Source organism: Pogona vitticeps, chromosome 5 (genome assembly GCF_051106095.1).
Source record: "Pogona vitticeps strain Pit_001003342236 chromosome 5, PviZW2.1, whole genome shotgun sequence".
Classification (NCBI taxonomy): Eukaryota; Metazoa; Chordata; class Lepidosauria; order Squamata; family Agamidae; genus Pogona; species Pogona vitticeps.
The window spans coordinates 11370057-11392614 of record NC_135787.1 but is presented as its reverse complement, the minus strand read 5'-3'; the positions used below and the strand labels follow the sequence as shown (position 1 = coordinate 11392614).

The following is a 22558-nucleotide window of genomic DNA, read 5'->3' as shown; positions in this document are numbered from 1 at the left end:
TGCCAGAAAGCTTTCGCCTCAGCACCTGGTTTTGGAAATAGCAGCCACGTGAACAAGGCCTCTGATAAATCAGGCCCAATATACCAAACACCCAAGGGCGTTACCCCAGACAGGCAAAGCACTGACATGCAGGGCTAGCCGCAGGAGCTGAAGGGGCCCATTGTATCCCCAAAGGGAAACCCAGGCCTTACCTTATGTTGCTGGCACATCTACAGCCTCGGTGTGCAGCTCCCTCCAGAAGTCGCAGCTACATGAGCAGGCGCACGAAGGAGGGTTGGTGTGCGGCACTCACACACAGAGGCGCTTCCCATGTCAGGAGGAATCACTGACAGTCAGGGAAGGTGCCTGGGGCAATAGGAGGCCCTTCTTCTCCTAGGGACAGGGCAACAGAGCCCTAACTCCTGCAGGGTCCCTTGAACAAGCCCCTTGAAACAATCATCCATCACCAGTCTCTCTCATGGTTGCTCATAGAGAGGGTGTGGTGAGACATGCCTCCTTTTCACTCTCTTCTCCTCATGAGATAGAGAGACTTAAGCTCCAACTCAGGAACGTCAAATGCCCGCCCTCATGTAGGGCTAAAAGGGCCATGGCCGGACTGGATGGTAGCACAGTCACTGAATGGCCAGTTGGAGCAGAGGCTATCAGGCGATCCCGGAGTCTGTGCAGGTAGAGCTGGCACGTCGTCTCCTCAGAGGCAAATTTGCTAGCCTCTGGCGAGGATTCCTCTGTTGATGTAGACTTCGATTTTAAGGACTCCTTGGCATTGTCGGGTCCCCTACTGCGGCCTGCACCTATCTGGGTAAGATGTAGCTTACTCAGGCAGAAAATCATTAATGTGCCTGAGAGTTAAAATGAGTAGGCCGAAAAAGGCGGGAAAGGTAAGCCAAATAGCTGGCAAGTGAAAAGAAAACAACTCACAGGGGATCATAGATTAGATAATTGAGAAGGGAAAGAATCCAATTTAGAGGGAATTGATCAATAAGATAAGGGGGAAAACCCCTGTGGAAATAGCTCTATGCTCTGTAGAACTTTACAGCACGGCGGAAAAAAGGAACTGAGGGGAATCTTGGGTGGGAGGAGCTTGTGCCTCATGGGGGATCACACCATAAAATTGTTACTTTTAGCTCTAGAATGCTCCGAGAATGTCAGCGCAGGCGCAGACTAAACCCATATGTGTGTATTCACAGAGGCCACGAAGAAGAACAATGATTTTTTTTCAAAATCAATTTGATTGAAATTGCAATTTATGATTTAAATTTTTAAAAACCAAGTTTTGATTTAAATCATCAAAAAAATCCCACTTTTTTTAATCATTTAGATCACAATTGAAATTGTGATTGAAATCAAGTTGATTTAAATTAAACCCACCCTAGCTTGAGGTTTCTCATGAGAAGAGAAGAATCCCTGGAAAAGACCCTAATGTTGGGAAAGTGTGAAGGCAAGAGGAGAAGGGGACGACAGAGGACAAGGTGGTTGGACGGTGACATTGAAGCTACCAACATGAATTTGACCCAACTCCAGGAGGCAGTGGAAGACAGGAAGGCCTGGCGTGCTCTGGTCCATGGGGTCACGAAGAGTCAGACACGACTTAACAACTGAACAACAACAACAAAAGCTTGAGGTCAGACAGACCTCATTGCTCAAGCTGTAAATGGCTCATGGGTACTGCTTTCTTCCTAGGAGAATCCAATGGTCAGGCTGGACAGAAGAAGCCAGGAGTGCAAGAATGTTTAAGGAGAGGCTATGCTTATATGAAGAAGGTCAGTGCCAAAGAATGCTCCAACTACCGTACAATTGCACTCATTTCACACGCTAGCAAGGTTATGCTCACAATCCTCCAAGGTAGGCTTCAACAGTATGTGGACTGAGAACTCCCAGAAGTACAAGCTGGTTTTCGAAGGGGCAGAGGAACTCGAAACCAAATTGCTAACATGCGCTGGATTATGGAGAAAGCCAGAGAGTTCCAGAAAAGAGAATACAGAATTCATGTTTGTACACATTTTTAAAAATTGCACAAATAGTGTTTTAGCTTAAGTAATATTTTCAGACGATGACCACAACCTGTGCAAAATGGCAATGCCTTCTGTTTTGCTGCATCGACTTTTAAAGATTAGATGCATCAAAGGAGATGTTTTCATCTTCTTAAAATGATCAGTTAGTTGTTTTGTGTTTCTTATGTGCACATTTTGCTTCTAAAGGGAAAAGACCCTTGTTTTACAGAGGGACTGTGTATGCAAAGTATGGAGCCTTTGATGAGAAAAAATAATGCTCTTTGTTGTGGTCTCACCTGGAGGTAAGAAATCTCACAGGGCTTGAACATGCCTTGACCACCTTTCTCATCAATTTGAGACAGCCGAAATAGATGAGAAAAAATAATTTAATAAGTACTTTTAATTTTTATCTATTTATCTAATTTGTACCATGCCTTTCTCCCTTGCAGGATTAGGGCTAGTGTACTGTATTTTTTTTTATCATAACCCAGCAAAATTGTGCCTGCAATTTTACTCATTTCCCCCCCCACCACCAAAAGTTTCCTATTTATACAAAATGAAGCTATCCCTTACACCTCAGATGCTTGAATTTCATACATGCCATATCAGTGTAATGTGTGAATATGCATATTTGCATGTAAAGCTATATGTGAATATAGATTTGCACATATATTTTCCTTAATTGCAAAACTTTTCCCCTTGAATGGTGCCAGATAAATCACAGAGCTTGATCCAGTATAGCATGGCCAGGGTGTACGACAAAATATACATCTAGCATCTGGATTGTGGTCTAAAGGTTTAAATGACCACAAGAATCCAGCTGTTGGCCAGCCCTGCTATAAACCGGCACCCAGATGAGCCATACATCTTCCATAACTATAACCACAGAAAAGCATTCAATAAAATTATAGGACAACAAATTTAACTTAGCTAAAAGGAAGCGCTGTCCCAACTGTATGTCATTAAGAGGGAGTGGCAACTGTGCTAGTAAACATTTCCACCATTTTGGATACAATGACAGCATTGCAATTAGTATAACAACATTTTAAAAAGAAGGAGAGAAGGTATAAAGAGGGGGAGAGAGAGAGAGAAATAAACCTCATCTTCCTAGCTGTGTCACAACACTGACCTGAATAACAACAATAATAATTAGGGGTTGTCAAATTGATTCTGACTTATAGTAACCCCATCATGTTTTTCTAAGTCTAAAGTACTCAGAGGAGGTTAACCAGTTCCTCCTTCTGGTGGGGCTCTAGGACTATGAAGCTTGCCCAAGGCCATGCAGGTGGGCATATAACCCTACCAGCCCCACACACGCCGGGTGATCTCAGCTGCCTTTCTCATGGGAGGGACAGTAGAGATTCAAACGTCCAGCCCCAGCTCCAAAGCCGCATGCTCCAACCTATCTTCTTGCTGAAATAAGTGCAGCTACAAAAGGCTTACACCTGTGTAAACACAGGAAAGGAGGACCTGTGGCCCTTAAGATGTTGTGGGACTCATCTCCAGCCAGTCTTAATTGCCAGGGCCAATGACTGTTCTGCCTTCAATGTTCAGCAAGGGAGGGGTGACCTGGAACGTTTCAGAAAGATGCTGGAGAAATTTGGGGACAGCTAAAAGGATGGGTGAAAGATTTAGGAGGTCATCGTACAGAAAAGCTGCTTTCAGATATTTTTCCGCCTAGAGAAAACATGAACAAAGGACGACGGGGCACATTGTCATGGCTTCATATATTTGGGAATGAGATTTTTTTTAAAACAACAACAACAACAACAACATGCATCCTACAGAACCAGAAAAAAGGGGGATTCGCTATCAAAGGTGCACACAGGATATGTATTGGGAAGGAATGCGGATTGCAAAGACAGGCAAACACTGGAAATATTCAGGGTTCCATTTCCTTCCACAGCTACCCCTCCCCATCAGCTTATGGGTGTTGGGGGCCTCTCTAGGGCAGTATTCAACACAGCACAGGGGTATGTAGTAAGCTACCATCTCTAACATACATCATTCATTGCCTGGTGCCGATGGAAGAGCCCACTTGTGCTTCATGTTTGGACCCTCTGAGCTGCATCAACTCTTCATAACGCTGCCCATAAAGTCTTAGCAAGTGTTCTTAATTTAGAATTTAGCAGTGATAATTTGGATCAGACACGCACTAGTTCGTATGTATCGAAAATATCCTGAAACCATACGGGAATAAACAGCAGTCCCGTAGTAAATAAACTGACTTTGCACCTGCGCTTTTGTCTGTTTGTGTGGTTTGCTCACAGGCAAAACCTCATGAAGTCCGTATTTGTTTCTGCCCAATACTCATTGGGAAGAAAGGCTACTTATTGGAATTAATTTTATCCAGGGGGAATGAAAATAAAAGTTTGGCTAAGTGCAAAGGCTTCTGTTTACCGATGCATGTGGCAATGGCAGGAAGTGGAAAGGGCGGGCTCCGGATGGTTGAAACACCACATTTGAAAACCACAAACACCAGAACGGTCTAAAATTATGCAGTGGTGCCAAGTATTGTAAGCCAACAGAGTCAAATATTGAAAAATAGCCACAGGTTACACGGTTCAAAGCTGATTGTCAAGGATTCGGTATATAACACTTGCTAAAAGGCTTTTTGCTCCACAGCTGATTAATGTGGATATTAAAAAACTAATATAGATACATCTTGTGTGTAAACAAAGAGTCTCCCAGATTTTGTCCCCATTTTACTCATTATCCAAGGAAGACTTTCTTTCTTTCTTTCTTTCTTTCTTTCTTTCTTTCTTTCTTTCTTTCTTTCTTTCTTTCTTTCTTTCTTTCTTTCTTTCTTTCTTTCTTTCGTGGACATTTGAAGATATCCCACTGTGAAGTTACTGCTTAGTTTCCATTGCTTTGACTGAAAATCTGGTACAATTTTGAATAAATAAAATATAAAAATATTCATTAATTCATTTTTATGTCTTGAGCCTTGTGGCACAGGGGTTAAACTGCAGCGGTGAAGTTAAAAACTCTGCTCACAACCTGAGTTTGATCTTGATGGACTCACGTAGCTGGTTCAAGGTTGACTTATCCTCCCATCCTTCCAAGTTCAGCAAATTGAGTACCCAGCTCGCTGAGGGGGGTGGGAGGGAATGTATTTGTTGTTGTTCAGTCATAAAGTTGTGTCTGACTCTTCGTGACCCCATGGACCAGAGCACGCCAGGCCCTCCTGTCACCCACTGTCTCCCGGAGTTTCATCAAATTCATGTTGGTAGCTTCAATGACACTGTCCAACCATCTTGTCCTCTGTCATCCCCCTTCTCCTCTTGCCCTCACACTTTCCTAACATCAGGGACTTTTCCAGGGAGTCTTCTCTTCTCATGAGATGCCCAAATGATTGGAGCCTCCGCTTCAGGACCTGTCCTTCCAGTGAGCACTCAGGGTTGATTTCTTTCAGAATGGATAGGTCTGTTCTCTATGCAGTCCAGGGGACTCTCGAGAGTCTCGTCCAGCACCATGTTTTAAGTATAATTGTCAAACTGTTTACAAAATGAGTATTTTAAACAGCTTTAAGCTTTTGGGATTTATTTCTCTACTTATTTAATCAATTTCTGAATCTCCCTATTAGGGGTTTTACCCTACCAGTGTGGCTTAACACATGGCCAGTAATGCAACATATTACACTGAAATTCAAGATTATTGAGACAGTAGCAGTATAATCTTAACACTAACAACATCAAATAAAACAATTGTTAAAACACAGCACCAAGTACTGTAGATCAGAGTAAGAACATTTCTGAGGTTCATTTACAAGCCAAAAAAAGGGCTGTGGGATTATATAACTCTGTGTTACAGCAGTTTTACTGGCTGCCGATCCATTTCCAGGCCTAATTCAAGGTGTTGGTTCTAACCTATAAAGCCTGCTTGAGTGTCAAGATTATCAGGAGAGGCCTTTCTCTTGGCCCCACCACCTTCACAGGTGCATTTGTTGTGGACACTGATTCCATGGGCCTACTTCAGTTGTGAATTGATACTGATTTCAGCCAATAATATCTAAACTGATCCTTAACAGGATGAGAGCCTTAGTAATATGATATGCACATATATATCCCCTTATTTATTGATTCAATGACTCCCATCCAAAACAGAGTGCTATTGTTATCTATTGTCAAGTTACTTTCAATTTAAGGTGACCCTATGAATTAACAAGCTCCAAAAGCTTCTACTATTAGCATAGTTAAAGGCTTTACTATTCTCTGTACAGCTCAAACTCATTTTCTTTTGAAATTCTTTGGTATGTTCTACCTGCCCATGTATACTTGCAATATGGGCTCTAATCCCTCTTCCCTTTCTGAATTCAGAATCCAGAAAAGGAACAAGTGGCATTTCTTTCCCCATATACAGTGAAAGTCTTTGTTGTAAATGCTTGAGCATCACTTTGCCTGCATGGAAAATTAATGCCATTGTATAGTTACAACAATCTCTGGAGTCTCCTTTCCTAGAGACTTGAATGTACACTGAATATTTCCTATCTGTGGGCATTGTTTTGCTTTCCATATTTCCTGATGCATTCTTGTTAGGATTTTGTTGAATTCACTCTCAACATTTTGAAATGGCTCTCTTTCCAAAATCAAGTAATGAGAATTAAACTACAGTCTTTTTTAAAAAAATAATAATTATCATGCACCACAAAATGCTGAATAATGCACAGATTGTTAATCTTTCTTCCTGCTGTTTCTTCTTGAGAAGTTTATTTATTTATTCTATTTATATCCCGCCTATCTGGTCAATATGGCCACTTGAGAATAATCCCTCACGACCTGTCTGAATCCAGCTTAAACCCAGGATATTATCATATGGAGTGATTCTTGAGTTTTCTGAGGTTCAAAGTAGACTGATTGAAATGTGTGGGAGAGTAGGAGGCTTCCTCGAACAGCAAAAGGAATGCCAAATTATCTTTTTCACTCCCCATGGTAGCCACATTACTTTGCAGCCATGATAGAAGACTGAAAGTGTGTCCAGAAGGGAGAAAAGTACCTGAGTAGAGAGGTCTTTGGGGAAGTAACTGGTATCTACAGGGAAGTCCCAGAATTTCCTCTTCACCCCACCCAAACTTTTACAGTGATGCACTAGCTGCTGTTAGACTTAATTGGAGCCTGACACCTGGCTGACAGTTAATTATTCTTGGGGAAGCAGCATCACAATTAAGACCTGGGAGTTGAGACACTGAGGAATAAGTAATTAACATAGCCATGACTATCGCTTGGTAAATTTACTGGAACAGTAAGCTTACGGTTTCAACCCTATTGCCAAGTGATAAAAGTGTGTGTATGCCTATGTGTATCAGCCCACATTAATATGTCGAAAATGACACTACTGACAAAATAATGAGAAATGAGTCTAGGCAAGCGCTTGGCGAACAAGATGTGAAAGTGAACACCTTCCAATTTTAGGAGAACACTGCAGGGATGTTAAAGGTCTGTACCGGATTTCTCTTTAATCTTGATACAACAATCAGAAGCAATTAAGGGAGAATGCAAAAAGAAAAAGAAAGAGGGAGTTGTCATGTTATGCTCTACCGTTAGCTGCTAAGACACAAGTTAGGAAGATAAGTTGTTTGCTAAATGCCTTCAGCGATTCCAGCTAAAGGAATGGAAGGAGAAAGAGGGTTACAGGTTTTTTTTCTACAAAAAGCAACACCGAACCAAAAGGGGGATCCAGCATGGTTGGATCCAAGGTGACAAGACAACTAAGTGCCAGCCTCTTTGTGATGACTCCAAGTAAGGACAAAATTACACATTTTGAGGGATGGTCATGACTTGATGACATGGTGGCAACAGCTAGTGCAGTGCAACAGCCACCACAGATAAAACATTGTGTATCACTATGCCAGCTATCAAACACAATAGTCTCCAATTTGCTTTTTTTGTACATGCAAGGCTCCAAACAATGAGCAGTTAAGTGATGAGAAGTTAAATGCTAGACATACATATACGAACAGGGCCTGTAATCTCTCGGAATGTTCCAATTTTCATGCAACGGCATCAGCTATGTTAATGAGTATATTATTTCTATACATTTCCAGCTACACTTGCTGAAGTTAGTTTCTGACCCAGGTAAAAAAGGACTGTTTTTCACCCTTATAGTCTCGAGGTTGGACCCAAGGATTTACAAGATTGTTTGTCCCTATATAAGTTATCTCCCTATCAAATTCTCTGGAGGTGCAGGTGGAGCCCCTAAGTATTGATCTCTGGGCTCAAAACCACCAGAATCTGAGGTTAAACATGTGAGTCATCTGAACAGTGCCTCTAAACAAAAACCTATAGGTTTCAAAAGGTATATTTAGCTCCTAGAGGGGGACAATGAGCATGCATAGTTCCAAATGGAAAAATAAGGATCCCCAAACAAGTTTAAGAATATTAATCGTTCAGGATATTTACTAACTCCATATATGTTAGTGAAAGACTGTATACTAATTACCTATGTTTCATAAACAGACAGTAATGAACAGTCACCTCAGATCAGTGCGCCTGGGGAAAAGCTTCTTCTTTCCATTGAAATAGATCTCAAATTCCTCCACCTTCAACCGATGTGCATAGTCAATATAAGCAGATACCTCCTGACCGCGGGCATTTCGGTCCCGAATGAAGATTATGGACTGGGGAGGAGAGGGAAGCAGAAAAGTAAGATTAAAATGTGTGCCCAAGCACGGAAGATCTGCTTTTGCAGACGTAAGAACACAATTTCAATCTGTCTACGGTTCCATGATCTTTCCCGCACCCAGTCTGCAGCTGGATTTGATAGATCCCCATGCTCTTCTGCCATGTAAGAACACTATTCTACACATGTCAAGAGTTCTAGCCAGTGCTACAGAGCAGTTCATGACAAACCCAAGAATTAATCCCAGGAGACTCAAAAGTGTATCCCTCCATATAGTTTATATGATAAAAAAACAGCACTTTGGTGGTGACCGAGGCAGCTCTAGGTGGTTCTTGATTCTCAGACAAACTGTGTGTTCCGAAAGGTGATTTCTGGTATGAAGATGAGCATTTATTTGTCATGTATATGCATCAAAAAGGAATATGTGCAGAATGTAAGCAATGACACCATGCCACTATCAGAAGGATCAGAAGTGGTTATTGTACTTCCCAATATGATGCCCCACGCTGAAAGACCACAAAAATCCCACAAAATGCACAAAAAAGATACCTTTGAGTCAAAACTCAGCAATGTCACTTCCTTTCCAACCACCATATATTTTTTATTTGAAGAATACATTGAGCTGTAATTTTTAAAAATAAATGTCTAGTGTTACAAGAGAACTATTTCCTTTAAACGGCAAGAGTTGTAACATAAGACATGTTGCAGCTGCAATAAGATAAAAGACAGAAAGCATGTTGTAAATATATGAGGGATCGGTCTATAAGCACTTTATTTCTTATTTTTTAAGGGAGGGAAAAAAGGCAGAAGCAACAGATGAGAACTCCTTAAATTACGTGGGATGTTCCAAAATTTAAAAAGTTGGCAAAATGTGCTCCTTCTTATGTTCAGGGTATAACATAAAACAAATCTTTCAACTCTCATCTGATTATAAAATTAATTTCCTAAATTGGGTGTTTTCACACAGATCCACCATGTGAAAAACACCAGATTTATACAGCTCTACAAGGAAGCAGCCCGGCTGTCTATCGGTGTGTTAAAAAAAAAAGAAAGAAAAAAAAGAGAAAAACTTCAAACATTTGTGAAATAAAAGAGAAATCTCGTGATAAAGGTACAAAGGTTTGCTTTTACTTTTGATCCTGTATCACCTGTCAGAATTCATTTTCATTGTTCTTTTTTTCCCCTTTCAGAAATTCATTTAGAAGCACTCATAAAGCATTCATTCATGAAATGTACAAGTGCGTTGGATGGCTTTTCTTAAGATGTTCTATCACTTTTCAGTTTTACCACACCTTTCTGCCTCAGAGAAGATAGGTCTTTATGCAGTCTTCTTACACATTTCCCCCCTTAGATGATCAATGGAGGATAACATTTTTCATACTTATAATTAAACAGTCAATGTGCATGTCACAGAATGATGAACTTAAGGGTGTGGCTATAAGACTATTCCAGTTGACGGATGTAGAATCACCCAGTCCTCTGCATACACAATACCCACAGTATTTATTTATTTATTTGGACACAACTGTCCTGCATTTTCACATAAATTTTCTCAAGGTGATTTGCAACGTCACTGAAAATGCCATGATACAGTTACAAGAAAACAACACTAGGAGAGCAATGTGCAGTAAAATTAAAAGCAATAATAAAATAATGGGAGCCACTGCAGCCATTTCAACGTTAACAATAATTGAAGACCATTTTTATCCACTGCCAAAATGCCATTAGAATTAGCAGGTTTGTATACAAAGGAAGAAAGCTGGGGTTCTGAGGTGCCACCACTGATGAGGCCCTATTTCATTCATAGATGCCCTATTGCTTCTACGAAAGTGAGGGACGCAGACGTATGCCTTGTTGCAATATTCAGACAGGTCCGAAGGGTCAAAAGAGGTCTTTAGATGTCATAGAGTCCCAGATAATTTAGAAATGTATGTTAAGCCTACTGAAAAGATCCAAATAATTCCCCGAAGAGGTGGATTTTGGTACCTCGTTAAGTATCTTGGTCAATCCCTTCCATCATCTTGCAAGGTGGTTCAAAACTCACATGGCATTTCTAGGTATCCTTAAGGTTTTTAAAAATCTTGCCTTTAAGGTCCGGGGGGGGGGCGCGAAGGAGTCCTTGGATTACCCAATGTTAAACACCCCTGTTCTAAATGGCTTCAGCTGTATTTCGGGAATACAATTCTTAGGTTTTTTTAAAAAATCTCTTTAGTGAAATCACAACATCAAGATCATCCAGCTGCTCAGTTGTGGAGTACGTAAATATTTTTGACTCATAGCCTGCCTTAGCTGATGTAACGCTTTTTAAGACTGAGTCATCTTCTGTATTGTTGCACTTCCAGTTCGGTTAGTAATGCGAAATAGTTGTGCAAAAGTAGTAGGAACTCATTGTTCAAAAGGCAAAGGAAATTCAAACTGTTGGTCCATCTACAGCTGGAGTTTTTTTACTGGGTGGGTTATGGCAAGTATTTTATTTATTTATTTATTTATTAAATTTATACCCCACCCCTCTAGACCACGTCTACTCGGGGCGGCTTACAGCATAAAATAGATCAATATAAAAAATGTGAAAATACAATTACAATATTAATTAAGGCAATTAATTTAAGAAAGGAGTACCAAGATGGGTTAGAATAAGAAAAGAAGAGGAGAAAAAAAAAGACTTAGCTGACTGGAGGGAAGGCCTGCTTAAATAGCCAAGTTTTTAACTGGCTTTTGAAAACCCCCAGCGAGGGTGCCAGCCGAATTTCGGTAGGGAGGGCGTTCCACAGCCGAGGAGCCACCGCCGAGAAGGCCCAGTTTCTTGTTTTTTCCTTCCGAGCCTCTCTCGGCGTCAGACCCCTCAGCCATCCCTGCTGGCTATATCGGGTGATTCGGGTAGATCTGGGTGGGAGAAGACGGTCTGCCAAATATTGAGGTCCCAAACCGTTTAGGGCTTTATAAGTGATCATTAGCACTTTGAAGTCGACGTGGAAACGGATGGGCAACCAGTGCAAAGCAGCCAGGGTGGGGGAGATATGTTGGTGTTTTCTCACCCCACTAAGGAGCCTGGCTGCTGCATTCTGGACCATCTGAAGTTTCCGCGTCAGCCTCGAAGGCAGCCCCACATAGACAATGGTCTAATCTTGAGATTACGAGTGCATGGACTAGAGTAGTGAGGGCCCCCCGATCAAGATACGGACCCAGCTGGGCAATCCGCCATAGATGAAAATAGGCGGAGCAGACCACGGACGCCACCTGGGTTGCCATGGTTAGCACCGGGTCCAGATGTACCCCCAAGCTGCGGACCTCATTCTTTGCTGCAAGGGTCGTCCCCCCAAAAGAAAGGGAGTTACCTATACTGCTGACGGAAGGGCCGCCCACCCTCAAGACCTCCGTCTTGTCCGGGTTCAGCCTCAACCCATTCGACTGCATCCATTTCAGTACAGTCTCCAGGCAGCGCTGAAGGGACAGAACGGCATCCACTGAGGTAGATGAGAAAGAGATGTAGAGCTGTGTGTCATCAGCATACTGGTGACACGAGGCTCCACCCCCCCCAGCGGCCTCATGTATATGTTAAACAGCATTGGAGAGATGATCGACCCCTGTGGGACCCCACAATTGAGACTCCACAGGGCCGAGACGCTCTCCCCAAGCTGTACTCTCTGGGGCCGGTCCTCCAAGAAGGAACGGAGCCAAGCAAGCGCTAGGCCACGTATTCCTAACTCAGAGAGCCTCCCCAGGAGGATACCATGGTCGATGGTATCAAAGGCAGCTGAGATGTCGAGGAGGACCAACAAGGACATATTGCCCCCATCGGCCTCCCTCAACAGGTCATCCATCAGTGCGACCAGTGCCGTTTCAGTACCATAGTGCGGCCTGATGCCCGACTGGAATGGGTCCAGAGCATTGGTTTCGTCCAAAAGTGCCTGGAGCTGATATGCCACCACCCTCTCAACCACCTTGCTGAGGAAAGAAACATTGGCGGCGGGCCTATAATTTCCAATGTCGTCCGTCGCCAAATTTGGTTTCTTCCTAATGGGCCTAATGAGTGTCTCCTTGAGGGCAGGTGACAGAACTGGTCCTCAGGGCTGTTTCAAATCTCCTGATTTTTCTACATAGAATGCGATCCATGGGTAAATATGTAGATAGATATGTATTGGTCATACAGACAATAATAAATGTACAAATATAACAAAAATATGAAATTTACAATACAAGAAAAACAAATGTACAGATTAACATAAATTTCATGTCTAAGGAGTCTGTGTCATCAAATTCCTACACCTCTTACTCAAAATAGCCTGACACATTTGGCTTAACTCTAATAAATATACTACCCAAGTGTGCCTTTTATTTTGATCACCACTACAGCATTTGTTTGTTCATTAATCCTTCCAAACTTAATATCATGTACTATATTGTTATACTCTTGGGGAAATCATCAAATAAGAGAATCATAAAAGAATGGAATTGTAAGTCGCCTGTAAGACCATCAAGTCCAACCCTCTGCTCAGTGCAGGAATCCAAATCAAAGGAGATATGACAGATGATTGTCTAATTTTCTCTTGAGTGCCTCCAGCTTTGGTAGTTGGTTCCATTATTGTACTACTCTAACAAATAGGTTTTTCCTGATATTCACCTGAAATCTGGTTTCCTGTAACTCCAGCCCATTATTACTGTCCTGCACTCTAGAATGAATAAGAAGAGGTTCTGTCCTCCCCTATATGACTACTAGAAGTGGGGATTAACTGCCAAAATGGCAGTTCATCCTAGTTCGTGGTCTGTCAGGGCTGACAAACCACGAACCACAAATTTCCTCCCCGTGGGCTGACAAACCATGAATCAGATTGTTGGTTCATCAGGCTTTTTTTAGACAGCCCACAGCAGGCTAATGGAATCCAGGCCGCCCTTTACAAAGGCCCTTTAATTCACCCTAAGGGAAGCCACGGCCACCATCTTTGCAAAGGGCAGTTAGTGTCCCTTACGGCAGGCTGTGGCAGCAGAGGCCACTGCAGTGGGCGGCGATGTAGGGAGGGGCAAGGGGTAGGCTGTGGGGTGAGCAGCTGTGGGGAAGGCCTACAGATTTTCAACAGGCCCATAGGCAGAGCGGGAAGGCCATAGCCTTCCCTCTCTTCCTATAGGGGACAAATAAAAATGGAGAAATATTTATCTCTTCACATTCATCAGGGTCTCTGGAAGTGAATCAGCAATTTTTAACGAATATCACACGAATATATTTAGAGATGGGGTATTCGTATTCATATATGAATATGAATATCCCCGCACAGGTGGCATTAATGAGGGTCCAGCCCCATGGGGCCAGATGGTCCACTCACTGATCTGCCATGGACCGCACGATTCTACGAATGGGTCTGCAGCATGCGATCCGCTCGCTGCTACTAGCAGGAGGCGGGAGGACAAGGCTCGCTGCAAGGTCGAAGAGTGGTGAGCGAATTGTGCGCTGTGGCGCCATTCATAGAATTGTGCCATCTGGGTAGGATCGGTGAGTGGACTGTCCAGCCCCATGGGACCCTCGTTAACACCACTTGTGTGGGGATATTTGTATTCGTATATGAATACCCCCATCTCTAATTATATTACATTCTTACACTACCTGACTATATAAGCCAAGGAATAAGGAATAATTATGTAAGAAGTGGTAAAGGGGCTGTTTGTTTGCAGGCCTACACCAAGGTATCAGTGAGGAGGCTGTGGCTTCCGAGATGGTCTTAGACTTTAACTCTCATCAGCCCACCCACCCCCCGGCTGGCCAAAGACCAGCAGTGCTGGGAGTTGTAGTCCAACAACTTCTGCAGTGTTTGTCCCTCCCCCGTGCCTACAATAACAATCAGGCTGCTATGGCTTTCATTGAGAATTACCCCTTTCCATTCAAATGGGAAGAGGCTTAGAGATTACATGTTACAAGTAAGGATGTTACCTGTAATGCATCACATTTTTGGCTGAATGGGATGCATAATGTGATACTGACCGGGCATTTTAATACTACTGCTTACACATTATAGGTTAAGTTACAACAAGCAATGCCATATCTACTATTTCAAAACAGTTAATTTGGAATGACCGTTTGGGGTAATTAACCTACGTGGGGCCATTTTCCTACATTAAATTTTATTTTTTAAAAAACAGACACAACATGTTAGTATCAAGGTGCCCTGCAAAACAGCAACTAATGTTAAATTCTCTCTCACACACATATATAGACACATTTAAAAGTTGATCCAAATACACGGCACGAAGTAAAAGATAACACTCACAGGTTTGCCATTTTCCCTACTATTTCTGATGAAAGTAGGACAGGAGGAAATGGCATGGCACAGGTGGGAAAACTGAAGCCTTGGGCATGCCACCTGGCAAGAGCCTTCAACAGAAAATGTTTGAAGGGGTGCCAAAGGAAAGCTAAATGACTGGAAAGCAAAACGCAAACAATATTTAGAAGTCAATGATTAAGCTCCCCCCCCCCCACAAAGCAGGCACCATAAGAGGAAAAGTCTCACTGGTTATGCCCAAAGGGCTTGAGGGAAAAGTGGGCTGAAAAGGATAGCTTAAAATACATTACAGGTCAAAATGAATTCTTAATGGCGGGTCATTTATTTTTCTTGAAAATGATCCCTTGTTAGCTATATCTACCAAAGCAACAACAGGCCTGGCAGTACTGAGGGCAGTTGACTTCCCTGCCGTATCTCTGAAAACAGAACGGTTTAGCAGACTGTTCTCAAGAAAAATTTTAAACTTCTAGGGATGAAAGCTGGCTAGAATGTGATGTTACATTTCACTACTTTGCCCTCCTCAAATGCAAAGGTTTTGGTTTCAAGGAAAAAACAGCTGTTAGGATTAAAGTTTGAGAACACATTTGCTGGAATTTTAGAACAAGCAGGCAGCTCTTGCAAAGGTTACTTCTTTGGACAATAAAAGTTGCAGGTCTTACAATTAACAACTGCCTGGTTGTGTTGGCTGAGAGATTCTTGGAGTGATATTCCAAAAATGTATAATTTTCCATGCACCCCAGTGCAGTGGCTATCTATGCGCAAAAAACTTTTTTATCCTCTGCATCTCTTCAGATACTACCAGAAAAAGGGGTGGGAATGCAAAATCAAACACTTTGTGGGGGTGTATAAGCATCGTAATCTTGTCCATGCTAGGTCAGCAAATGCATCCCAATCTCATTCCTGATGTGATCAGTTTTGAGTGTGTTCACCAGTTGTTTGGGAAAGATGTGAGCTTTCTTGCTGATGAACACATCATGTGTGCTGTCAGAGAGACAAAACAAGATTTAGCATGCGAATACACCCAAATCCTTGCCTACAGCAGGACACATGAAACCAGTTGCAAACATTGTACAGTATCTGAAATCCTTAGAACATTAGCTTTTTAACAGTTATGTACAGTAGCGTTTTCAGATCTCAGTATTGTGGGGAAATCCTGCCTGCCTGCCTTGGTATTAATGAATAAAAGAGGCACAAAATACAAGCATCTCAGTCAATATTATACTATGAAGTTTTAAATTTACTCATATTAGTTTGAAAGTCCATAAAGGCCGACATCTTGTGGAGCCTACTGAGCCTTGCCAGTATAGTAATGTAAGAGTGCATCAATTTTGTCATTGTGAGAGTAGCAATTTCCACGAAGCAAACTCACTTTCTCCTTGCACAGCAAGTGGCACAAAACTGTATTATTCTGCAGATGGAACTTTCCATTTCCTGGAAGCTCAATAGGATACTGGCCAGAATGTCTAGTGAAGTCTGGTTTTGGACATACTGTTACTTCATGAATAATAATTAGGTAAAGGTAAAGGTTCCCCTTGACAATTTGTCCAGTCATGTCCGACTCTAGGGGGTGGTGCTCATCTCCATTTCCAACCCATAGAGCCAGCGTTTGTCCGAAAACAATCTTCTGCAGTCACGTGGCCAGTGTGACTAGAGACGGAACACTGTTACCTTCCCATCACATAACCTTACTAGGTGGTACCTATTTATCTACTCGCATTTTTGCATTTTGCATGCTTTCGAACCACTAGGTTGGTGGGAGCTGGGACAAGCGACAGGGGCTCACTCCGTTGTGTGGATTTCATCTTACAACTGCTGGTTTTCCGACCTTGCAGCACAGAGGCTTCTGTGGTTTAACCCACAGCGCCACCACATCCCTCACTCTAATAATATAGTTACAATAATAACTAGTATTCACTAAACCTGTTTACTTTTGATTTTTGCTTCTTCATTGATCAAACTGCTTGCATACACATTCATTCTCTAATTCTTTTAATATTGTGAATATTTTTGCTCTCCAGTACTTAGTTCTATATGCCCCATTATAACCTGCTAGGTTTACAAAAGATCTTAAAGAATTAGCACATGGCAAATTCAGAAATCCACAGTAACAGAAATAAAATGAGTTAGCCAATTAAGTTTGTGCTTCTGTTTCAGGGGAAGAAGAACCACTTTAAATTTTAATTGAACTAAAATTAGGCATTGAATGTTAGAAATAAGTGGACACATAAACTGGTTTATGTTACTTTTTATCGCACGAAAGAAATATCTGAAAAGCAGCCCAGCCGGCTGCAACAGTCCCGCCGCTGCAGTTGCCAGGAGCTAACCAGCCCAGAGGACGAGGTGGTTGGACAGTGTCATTGAAGCGACCAACACGAATTTGACCCAACTCCGGGAGGCAGTGGAAGACAGGAAGGCCTGGCATGCTCTGGTCCATGGGGTCACGAAGAGTCAGATGCGACTTAACGAGTAAACAACAAACCAGCCCAGGCCACTTCATTCTTCTGCTGAAGGCAACGGAGTTTGAGAAGCAAAGACTGCAGGCAGAATGAGTGCTCTTTCCCTCCTAAGCACTTCACTTCCTAAAGAAAGAGGAAGCAAGAAGAAATTATATATGCCCCAGGCCTTGGCCTGGCTTTGTACAGCAAATTTTGGTGTGTGCGAGAGAAGAGGTTCAAAATTGTCACCAGATCAGGTTAAGCAGCAGCCACTCTCCCTATAGAATGGCTTCTGCCATCACCCTATGTAGCAAGCCTATTTCTACAAATCAGTCTTTCTAATATTGCAGGATTGATCCGTGAATCTTTGTTGGGTTAGGTTCTAGAGGTTTTCATATTTTCCCCCCAGAAATGTTGCTGTTCTCTGGTTTGTCAACAGGATATGTGCAGATGCATGTTTCACAATTGTAATGCTTGTATCTGATGGATTGACTAGGCATCCTTCAGTCTCAAGAGTATGGTAACATGCTCTCTATGGAGGACCTGGAACAGCGTCTAGTGTGGCTGAGAAGGCCAATTCGAGGGTGACAATCCCTTCCACACTGAAGACAAATCCAATCTATCCCCTATCCAGCTCCCTGATTTTGCTGCTTTCGGGACTGCCTCTGCCTCGACCTGCTGGACAAGGGTCTCTTCAAATTGGGAGAGGCCATGCTGCACCGCCTGCCTCCAGGCTGAACGCTCAGATGTCAAGGTTTCCCATCTGTTGAGATCCATTCCTAAGGCCTTCAGATCCTGCTTGCAGAGATCCTTGTGTCACAGCTGTGGTTTCCCTCTGGGGTGATTTCCCTATATTAATTCTCCATACAGGAGATCTTTTGGAATCCAACCATCAGCCGTTCTCACAACATGCCCAAGCCAACGTAGACATCGCTGTCTCAGTAATGTATACATGCTAAAAATATAAAGTAAGGATTAATTAGATCGGTGAAAGCACTGTACTTTCCTGGGCCTCTGGCTCATTGAACATTGGCCCTTGGGGTATGAGCAGAGTACAGAATATTAAGCAAATGCGTGGAAACTGGTAGAGTTCATCATTCGATAAATTTTGTAGTGAAAAATTAAATGACACAGATTATAATGACAGAACACGGCAAGGGGGTCTTTTTTGCCTGGTGATGATGCTTCTTGCGTGTTTGGCACTATGCACCTCATTTATGCCAGGAAACTTAATATTGATTCCCTAAAACTATTACTGAAATCTACTTGGGAATCAATGGCAAAAGTCTTATTAGTTACATCTACTGCTATAATGCAGTTGATGCCTCATTAGTGCATTGCGAAAAGGGATTTGCTATTGTGTGTCAAGTCAAATGAGGTGATTGATCTGTAATAACAATGTTTACTCTAACTTCCTAACTTGCAACATGTAGCTACTCAGATTTATGCTAAATTACATTAAGGACACATAAAAACTCAATAGGAGGTTGAGCTTCAGGGGAAGGTAAAGAGATATCATAGGGGAGACAAAAAGCGACACAATGGTTTGGGTGAACTAAGCAGGAAATTAATTTTCTTGTAGGTATTTTCTTCTCTCCGTAGCTCAAGGAGTGTGATGGGGAGAGAAGAGTTAAATAGCAGTTAAAAAGCAGATAAATATTTTCTGTTTTTGCTTCTGGAAAGGCTTTATTGTAGTCACCTAGGTTAAACTTAAATATTAATTTTGCATCAGTGTAACTGTTAAAAATTTGCCCCCTCCAACTTTGATTTAAGTGAATTAGAGTATTGAACTCATTAAGAGTTTACTAAATTGTTCCCCTCTTTTTCTGAACTTTCCCATCTCTTGTTAAATGTTTAGGGACCGATATGACAATAAGAAGGTGTCTGCATTAAATAAATAGATACTTTCTCCATAGTCCCTTGCTCCTAAATACTTCCTGAAATTCTATTTTAAACATGCACACAGCATGCAGATTCTGAGACACACATGGAAAAACAAAAAATGAGACACTCCTTCTTGTCTCCTTGCATTTGAGAAGCAAGACTGTAGGGAGAAAGACACTGCCTGAGAAGCAGATGTCAGAGCTTCAAGGACTTCAGAAGAAAAGCTACTTGCCTTATACAGAAGGAGGACTGTTTTCACTATGTGCGCAACATATGCTTTCCAGTCAAGTATTATTCACCCTGTTCCACAGATGCCACCCTGCCTGGAGGAAGCTCAGCAGACCGCGGACTTGCTTATCTGTGTAAATAGGGTGTTGGCTGCATTTGCAAGTAGTAATTCACAGTGAGAACAGGCTCCCGAGTGTGTGTGTTCTTGTATTCATCCAGGTGGCATTTAAATCCTAAAAAGCTTTCCGTACTTTTTGTGTGCCACCAAAGATGCCCAACATACAGCCCCTACAGACTAATTCCATGATACGCCAATAATCATTAGGGCAGAGGGCCTAATTACAACTAACAAATCATCCAAGACATCCTTTGTTCTTTCCCTAAGCCGGCTGGAGAGCTCAGTTGTTTACGCATCTGGCTCTGGAGGATCAGGAGTTCAATTCCCCACTGTGTCTCCCAGAAAGCAACCAGCCTCTGTAGCCTTGGGCAAACTGCACAGTCCTAGGGAAAAGGGTAGAGGCACATGTCCTATCAGGAAAGGAGAAGCATCTCCTAGCAAGTCATTGCTGACCAGTGCTGTAGGGCTGTACCTTCTTGCTGGACATTGAAGCAAACACATTAATCCAAGCTCAAACCCATGTTGTGAACATGCAGTTGAGGAACTCAGACTGAAATTCCCACACTCGTGGGATCAGCTGAGGAGATCTGCAGATGATGCATCCTGCCCAGCTACATGGACTGCTGCAAAGTAAACACGGCGGCAGGTACATCAATGTCAAAGGCAGAAGATGAGGTTGAGTAGTATTCTGGTCTGAGTTTCTCACTGCTTCCTAATATACCAAACAGTTGTGAAGTTTTCTGCAGTCTTCTAGACCAGTGGTTCTTAACCTTTGTTACTCAGATGTTTTTGGACTGCAACTCCCAGAAGCCTTCACCATCAGCTCTGCTGGCTGGGATTTCTGGGAGTTGTAGTTCAAAAACACCTGAGTAACAAAGGTTAAGAACCACTGTTCTAGACTACAGGTACTATAGGAATTGGAAGAACATTATCCAGACTGCTCAACGGTTTCAGGAAATTTATATGGTGATGGACCTCTTGGGTGCAATGGTCAAGACACGAACTTCCCCAACACATGTCAGATGAATATTTTCCAATTGGGAGGCAAGGCTGTACAGGAGTGAAAGTCATGCTGACCAATGGCTGGGGCACCAAAAGTTGGAAGTTCCATCCCCCACTGTGCCAGCCTATGTAGTCTTGGGCAAGTCCCAGGGTGCCCCCTAAAGGAAGGGAATAGTAAACGATTTTTGTGTATTTTCTACTAAAAGAACCCTGGAAAGGGTTGACATAAGTCAGAATTGACTTAACATCACACAATTATTATTTATAATGGAGTGGACATATGACTGAGGAAGGAGTTGGAACAGCTTGGAATTGACACTGATATTGTAATGACATCGGGTCCAGTATTTTAGTGGGTAAATACAGAGTCTGGCAAGCCAACTGTAACAATGGCCTCCAGGAGGGCACGCTGACATTGAGATGAGCACAAGGAGAACTTTGATAGTTCTATTTTTTATGCTCTGGGCAGATTTACTGTCAACATTTGAGATGATCTTGAAAAGATAAGATATAAGCAGAGGGTGCAGTCGGACTGGCATTTGTCCAGCAATTTGGTCTGGGTTGAGGATGGGCTGGTTGACTTCTTTTTCTGGTAACCACATGGCTTACATGCCATCACAAACCAGTCTGTCTCTAGTAGATACCTACATTCACCTTTGTGGGTCCCTCTCAGGGGCTACTTTTTTCTTTTTTTTTTGGTACAGGTAAGATCACTCTGCTTTGGTTCAGTTCTAGTGTGGGTGATGGCTGGGATTGAACCAAAGCTGCTGCCTTGCTGTCCCTTTGCTGCAGCTTAACAATCTTGAGAAATGGGAAGCTTCCTGGCCGTTTGCCTGCAGAGAGGAAGGGAGAGGAAGGTTTCCATTTCTTTTCAATTGCTGCTAACACAGTGATGCTGTAACCAAGTGAACCCAAGTAAGAAAAATCTGGCCAAGTCCAGCATATGACAAGATCAGGTAGCTTAGGGCCCAGCGTTATGCGTTCAGAATGGTAATGCTTTTGTGTCCTTATACTGCCATATGATACATCCTATCATATGCAGCCATTTGATATGTGCAGCCAATTCATTTTGCCTAAGGGCAGCCTGGTAAAAAGCTCAGTCCCCATCTGATGTATGAGAAGTCTCAATGATCTTTTTCTACCTGATTGAAACAAGGGCTTCTTTCACTATTTTCTTTTAATATTTTATGTGTTTCAGCTCCAGTGTCTCCAGGTGGCAAAACATCACTTGGATTTTCAATCTTCTTCCTTTTTACAGTGGACTCTCACATCAGAGCACACTTAGCAAAACACACTGGTGAAAAAAAAATCCAGTGAACTTGGCTAGGCATATGTTGACATTCTCCTTCAATTTCTACCAATGCTTTGAATAACAACTCTCTACCAGCTAGGCTATTTGTTTCACTCACTAAGCTCAGGAGCTTTATTTTCTGACGTCATGTGTTGCTATGGGAATGAACATGTAACCCATCTTTAAGCCTGGGGTAAAGACAGACTGAGTACAGTAGATGATTTTGCAGAAGAAGAAAGTATTAAAGAAAGACCATGGGAGAGGAAAGTCAGCTTGGTACCAAAGCAGCATGACGTGGATCTTGATTGAGCACCATATGTTGGGGATGTTATATGGAGGAAGTTGGTGGGACACAGCTGTTATGATCAAAACGACTACCCGTTGATTCTTGCTCATCCAAGTCATGGCAGAAAACAACTTGGGGGCAAGTCTGACAGTGAATAAGATGGCAACCTGGGATGATGGCTGGGGAAAGTTCTGAGTAGGAAGACCAGCCTGACCCTGCTTCTAGGCACAACTGTATATATATATGTTGTACCATGCAGGTAATATCTGAAGGTAATAGGATCACATGATAGCACTCCAGGAAGGCATAGTCCAAGGACACATTCCAGCCCAGCCTGTAGGACTTGCTTCATTTATGAAGAAGGCAGGAATCAAATAATAGATGCTTCAGCTGTACATGTCCCAATGAAGGGACAGATATTTGCTGGAGTTAGACG

General features: G+C 42.5%; 1 protein-coding gene across 1 annotated transcript in view; it reads right to left on the bottom strand.

The window, feature by feature from the left end:
- The window catches only part of CFAP299 (cilia and flagella associated protein 299), a 311988-nt gene that overhangs the window by 69065 nt on the left and 220365 nt on the right, over positions 1-22558 (bottom strand). The window contains exon 4 of the mRNA XM_020803170.3: positions 8465-8607. Coding sequence (XP_020658829.3) covers positions 8465-8607 — 143 coding nt within the window. The remainder of the gene's footprint in view (positions 1-8464; positions 8608-22558) is intronic.